General features: G+C 55.5%; 1 protein-coding gene across 1 annotated transcript in view; it reads left to right on the forward strand.

Moving 5' to 3' along the window:
* Nucleotides 1–4418: 4418 nt before the first annotated feature.
* EMX1 (empty spiracles homeobox 1) overlaps nt 4419–6760 on the forward strand; it is a 12981-nt gene continuing 10639 nt past the window's right edge. The window contains exon 1 of the mRNA XM_009879851.1: nt 4419–4493. Coding sequence (XP_009878153.1) covers nt 4419–4493 — 75 coding nt within the window. The remainder of the gene's footprint in view (nt 4494–6760) is intronic.

Raw genomic sequence — 6760 nt, forward strand, 5'->3', positions numbered from 1 at the left:
AGTTACACTCCTGCTGACCCGCTTCCAGTCCCAGAGCCACTGGGATGGGCTCCAACGGGGTCTCCAGCCGGAGATGCTGCGGGGCTTGAAGGCTGCGGTCCAGACAAGCGCCATCGCATGGATGGGGAAACTGAGGCAGAGAGCGCTGGGGTGGTGTGCAGCTCCCCGCTCGTGGCCGGGCACCTGGTCTGGAAACCAGCACCCTGGGCCAGGTTCGGATGCCTGGGCATCATGGTTTGGGGATTGTAATGGTGCTGGGGCGTTGGGGACGGCCGAGGGAGCGGAGACACACTGCCACCTTCTCCTGGGCAAACCTGCGTAGCGGTGTGCAGGATGGGGCCTGTAATTCTCCCCGCGCAACACCCGTTGACACGTCGCTAATTCTTCCTAATTGATTTTTCACGCTGGCGGGAGGGAGATGGTGACATCCAACAACAGAGCCCTGATGTCGCGGCTTTCTACTCCATGAAAGGGGCTGGCACCCTCCCCCCAGAGCCGACATACTTCTCCCCGGTCCGGGTAGCCATGGTGAGACATTGCCCAAATCCTTTCACCGCCGTGCCGCCGTGCCGCTGGAGGCTGGCGATGCTCTGCATCGCCCGTGCCAGCCCGCTCGTGGAAGCTATTTTCGGGCACGCAGGCAAGCCGGCAGGAAAAATTAAAATAGCAAAAGCCCCCAGGGCCATATCCTGCCCCGGTTCCTTGGCGGAGGGGCTGCACCCACGCTTCGTGCCACCCTGGCACGTGTGAACCGGCAGCAGGTTCTGGATTCAGCTTTTCTGGGTTATTTTGGTGGCAGGCGAGGTGTGCGCGCAGCGCGGAGCAAGCAAGGAAAGCTGGCGGGGAAGTGGGGAAGGGTCCAATCCTGCTCACTTCTGGGGACCCTCCCTCGACAACAGGCGGGACCAGAAAAGAGGAGTAGCATAAGGATGCTGTACGTCAGGATCCGTCCCGTGGGACTTGGAGCGCTGCTTACGGCGCCACTGGCTGGGGTTTTACACCCGTTCTGTTGAAATCTGGGGATTTCTTTTTTAGCGCGTTTTACATTTTGGCCTCAAACCTCTCGAGATTGGCACTTCCCCGCAGCACAGCAACTTTGCTTAAATCAATCGCTCAGGCGATGGAGGGGAGATCCAGATCCCTCCCTGCGTGCGGGATGTGGCCACTGCGTCCTGTGCTCGCGGCATGGCTGATAGATGTGCCACCTACATCCCAGCGTGGTCTCTGGGTGAACATGCCACCTGCACCTTGACGTGGTCCCTGGACGGACGGATGTGCCTCCTGCATCCCAGCACGGTCCCTGGGTGAACGTGCCACCTGCACCCTGGCATGGTCCCTGAGTGGACGTGCCACCTGCATCCTGGCGTAGATGGGTGGATGTGCCACCTGCATCCCAGCGTCGTCCCTAGGCGGATGTGCCACCTGCATCCAGCATGGTCCCTGTGTGGGTGCCCACCCCAGGCAACACAGGTGGCCGAGCCCATGGGGGTTACTCCCAATGGTGCTTGAGCACTGGCTCAGCTCATCCCACTTGTAGACTCGTGAGACTGTACAAAGCTCCGGGGAGCAGGTGGGTACCCCAGAGAATCAAAACAATGATGGGCACCCACCCCAGGTGACCCTACCAGTGCCAACACCTCTGTTCCACGCTCGTGAGCTGGATCCAGCCTCTGCGACCTGTGGGATGGAGCACAGCCTTGGCCAGGCCACCCTCACCAGCAAACCCCCAATTTATCAGGGTTTTTTTTTTGCATCTGAAATACAGATGGGACATACAGAACCTGATGGTCCCCACTGCCTCGAAGGGCAACCAAACCCCCCCCACACCAACTCAAGGCTTCCTCTTGGGTGAGGAAGAGGAGGCCGGGAGCACAGGCGTCTCCGTACAGCACCGTCCCCACCTGCAGAGCGGTGGCAGGGTATGGCCCTCTCTAAGTATACGCCATTGAAATGTGCACATTTCCTAAAAGCAATATGGAACAGCTAAATATACTGCTCACAAATCTGTTTACACTAATAATGGCTGGGAGCCTGCCATCCATATGACTGCAAGGAACCATTGATTCAACATAAATTAACTGAAAATTACTTGCGAAAGGGAGAAACTCACAGCATTTCATATTTAATTTTTTTTCCCCCTTGTCCTTTTTTTTTCCCCACACACACCGGGGAAGGGGGAAACGCAGAGACACTGGCACCTCTGCTACCCACAGCCATGGCTGCGTTTGGCAGCGGGTCCGCTCTTTCCTCGCCGGCCCCTCTCCCCATCCACAGAGATGGGGACCGGGATACCCAGCGAGCTGGGATTTTCCATCCCAGCGCCGGGGACTCGAGCTGCCGCCAGGGCTAAATGAACACAATATTTACCCGTTTTTCAAAAAACGGCAACGGAGACGGAAGGGTCCGAGTCATTATTTTGGCGCGGGCAGATTGCTAACTTGTTTAAATTAAAAAAAAAAAAGGGGAAAAAAGGAGAAAAAAAACCACCAGAATTGGCAGCTCCTTGCGTATTAGTCGAAATGCTGCAGACTTGGCTCCCGCTCACCTCCGCAACATAATGTTAAATGGCATCAAGACAGTATATCAGTCATTTACATATGTTGCTTATAGACGCCAAACTTATTAACACAATAAAACTGCTGCTAAGAAGCTTTCCTGCCTATTTTTCTCCTGGAGAATGTCAGTGTTGGAAGCACCTAGCTGCCTCGTATGGAAACACCCAGGGTTGCCTTTCATATGGCACCCAGGAAAATAAATATATGAATCAGCCAGGGTCCCCCTCAGACCACTTCCAAAGCAAAGCAGGAAGAAGATGCATTGATTCAGTGTTCTGCATCAGAGGATATCGCCGCCACCCATCCTACCCAGCAGCACCCTTCAAGTCCCAGCCCTCCCCCCGAGGCATACCGCCTCCCTGGACAGGCACTGGGATGGAATGGTACGGCTTCATCCCGGGACTGGCTTTAAACCCCCTGGCTCTGAGGTGTCTCCAACTCCCTGTCCTCACAGCCGAGGTCTGGAAATGCTGGAAAGGGGACGCTGGCTGATTCATATATTTATTCTCCTGGGTGCCATATGAAAGGCAACCCCGGGTGTTTCCATACGAGGCGGCTAGGTGCTTCCAACACTGATGCTCTCTGTGCGGGAAAGGAGGCAGGAAAGCTTCTTAGCAGCAGTTTTATTGTGTTAATAAGTTTGGCGTCTATAAGCAACATATGTAAGCGGCTGATACACCGTCTTGATGCCATTTAATGGTAAGTTGCGGAGGTGAGCGGGAGCCAAGTCTGCTGATCTCCCCTAATATAACACTGCACGGTCCCCACGGGGTTTTGGAGGGACTCTCCCAGGGTCCGTGCAGGGACGGCTCCTCTCCCTGCCACGGCACCGAAGCCATCACACCTTTCCCCACCCCTACGATGGTGCAGTCTTGCAGGGGATCTTGCTTTCTTTGCCCCCTGGGGCAAAGCTGGCATGAACCCCGGGGATGGTCTGACGTGGAGATCACGCTCCGGTGCCATCCTACAGAGCACCCAAACCCTCCCCAGGGCTGGAAGCATAATTTCCTGTGTCGAAATTCCCCAAGCTCTCCTAGAAAGAGATTTTTGCTGCAATGGTGACCCTGCCGTGAATGGAAAAGCATTTACAAGGGCGACATCCTATAGCACTGGAGGGAGGTACAGGGTGGGACATTAGCTGGGAGACCAATCTTCACCCCCAAAACCAGTGGGGAGGGCTGGCTGAAGCCAAACACCATGGCTGAGCCCTTTTTCACACCATCAATGATATAAACCCTCAAAAGCATCCCCAGGAGTCACGGTGCTAAAGCACGGAGCTCCTGGCCACAGCATCCTGAGGAGGTTTAAAGGCTGGGATCAGGGATGAGGGAAGGTCCGCTCCCAGGCAGGACACGGCAGAACCACGCACCCACCACTGCTGCCACCCCGGGGACCAGAATGACAAACCAAGGTCAGCAGTTTGAGTTTGCTCCTGGTGGCTGGGGGGGGAGGGTGGACTGCACCCCTTGCTACAGAGAAGTACTCGGAGACCATGGGGACCCCCACAGCTCTGTCCCCTGATGCCATACCTGCTCTCACCCCAGCAGGTCCCCAAGGAGGACCACATCCCCAGCCTGCACGGCAGGTGATGCCACCCACAAAACCGTGTGTGCTGCCAGTGCCTGCAGCATCAGTGCTGTTCTGACAAATCGCGTCTCAAGCAGGAGATACAGATGCTGCCCAAAAAGTCTGTGTTTCAGTGCTGCTGCCCTCCGTGGGCCCTGGTGTGGGTGAACTGGCTTATTGCCCCACTCAACCTGCGGGAAAACAGGGGACGTAGGGTCCCCAAGGTCAGGCACAAGGTCAGGGGGAAGGTCCCCAGGTGCCCAACCTCTGCACATCACTTTCAAGTCATGAGTCGCAATGACTTTCCGCAAAACCACGGTCCTCTGGGACCACCTTGTTGAGCAGAAATGGCTGGACCAGTCTCTGTCCTGGGTGTGGGTGCAGGCTCAGCGCCAGGACAGGCATTGCCACCAATGCCACCAAGCTTTCTGAAAGGCTTTATCAGGGCTACGGCACCTGCACACTCATCTGGAGATGTTTCTGGTCTCGAAGATGATCCTTTCAGGAGCTGGGGGCTTAAATGCCTACAAGGAGGTAGATGCAAAATCCTATCTGCTTCACAAGTTCAAGCCACCCAAGCCACAGCTGTGTCCACATCAAATGGCCTTTAGGATCTTCTACCTCTGAAAGCTCACCCAACGCAGGAGCAGCGGGAGCGTGGGCATGACAAGGGCTTGGGGGGATCTTTTCTCATCAGCTTTTGTGTGGTTTTGCACAAGCCCTTTGGCTTTCATGCCTTTCCCACCTCACCTCCCAGTCTGAGTATGTTGGAAGCCTACCAGGAACCATCACACCAGAGTCCACATCTGTGCAGGGTTTCTGTACCAACACAGCAGTCAGGCCACACTGGAGAAGTGAGGGTGGATGCAGCCCCCATGGAAAAGCCAGTGTGACCATTCTGTAGGCAGATGAGGACCCAGCAGCATCTTTCCTTGCTGGACTGACCTCTTCCAGCCCATAGCTATGTGATCTGGGTGGCTTCCCATTCCTGGGCTCGGAGGGGGTATCCTCTCTCAATATCAGCCCAACTCCATAGACTCTCCCATACATTCATGTCAATGTATATATCTACCACCATTCCCATGGCATCTTCATCCATCCATCCATCCATCATTGATGGACCAGTTCACAAAACCACCTTAAAAAAACAGAGGCTGAGGGAGGTGAGATGAACAACATACCGAAGAGCACCGGGTTGTGTAGGGTCAGTTTATTCCCATCCTGCATATCCCTGAATCAAGTGAAATTAAAAAAAAAAAAAAAAAAAAAAAGCCAAAGAAGCAGGAAAGCAAGAGCAGCCCAGGACAGGCAGGCTCCGGACCTCCTCATCTCCGCAGCCCAAAATACAGCCCCATTCCTCCCTTCTTCACTTCATGGCCACACTTGAAGGATGATGAGAAGAAATCTGGGCAGTGCAAGGAACTATGCCCATGGGAAGAGCAGGTGGGAGAGGTTAGGAGGAAATGATCCAGTACTTTGAAGTCTGGTCAACTTTTAACATCCCAGCAAGCTGCGCCCATGGCCACGCTCCGGGGCCCGGGGCCTGATTTTCCACATTCTGCCCTTTGATGCTGGAGGCCGATGTGTTACAGATTAACGAGATGGGGGGGGACGGACTGCACCTGCCGGCAGTGTGCCGGATCCGGCCCCAGCAAAGCCTGCCTGCTCCTGCCGTGGAGCGAGGAAGGGGCGCAGGCAGGGATTTGAGTCTAGGCAGGCGAGCAGTGGCCAGGGCTGGGGGATGCAGATGGATGGAGATGGACCTGCTGCCTGTCTGCCCGTCCCCAAGCATCCTCAGAGCTGACCCTCTACCCCCAACCCCAAGGCCAGTTTTTGGTGCCTGTCCTGTCCCCCTCTCCCTCTCCTTCATTCCTCTTTCGTTTGCTCCTTGGAAAATCCTCACGGGTGTATTTTTACAGGGATCAGACCCCACCTTTGCCCCACCAGTACCCCCTAATCCCGGTGCAGCACTCCCCTGCCCAGCCCTGCCTGCCCACCACTGCTGCTGGCCGTGTCCCTCCGCTGCACTGGCATGATTCGCAGCTCTTTCGTTAAAAAAGAAAATGTCTTTCTCCTCCACACAGAGCTCCTCCTGGCCAGAAATCCAGCGGGAAGGCTTCTCCCAGATCCCCTCCTCCCGTGGACGCAGGGGCTAAAGTTTTCCTCTTTAATAAGCTGGGAAAACCGGGGCCGGAGCAAGGCACCTGCCTGGGGTGTCCGCATTTTATTCCCGTGGGGGATAAAGGTCCTGCTTGAATTATCCTGGAGGTGGGAACAGGCCTGGGAGCGGCAGGGGGGAAAAGAAATGTAAAGATAAATTTGTTTTTCTCTCCTGGTTTCAGCGCAACAGCTTCCCGGCTCCCTCCAGAGCATCCAGGGAGTTTTGCCTGGACACTGAGCCAGGACTTGGAAAACCTCAGGGGCGAATAGGGGAAAAAAAAAAATTCAGCTTAAAGGTTTATAATTTTCCAAGACGGTGATATATCCCCCAAACCAAAGCAGCTCCCCCCAAAAAACGTTCCTGGGGAGACGGGGCACGGAGGGGAGATGCTGCCGGTGGGGATTCCCGCAGTGAGCAGCCAGCGCCCGGCCGGCTTTTTCTTTTTTTCCGCCGCTGAAGACGCTGGAAGACGGGGCGA

Source organism: Charadrius vociferus, unplaced genomic scaffold (assembly GCF_000708025.1).
Source record: "Charadrius vociferus isolate BGI_N301 unplaced genomic scaffold, ASM70802v2 scaffold502, whole genome shotgun sequence".
NCBI lineage: Eukaryota > Metazoa > Chordata > Aves > Charadriiformes > Charadriidae > Charadrius > Charadrius vociferus.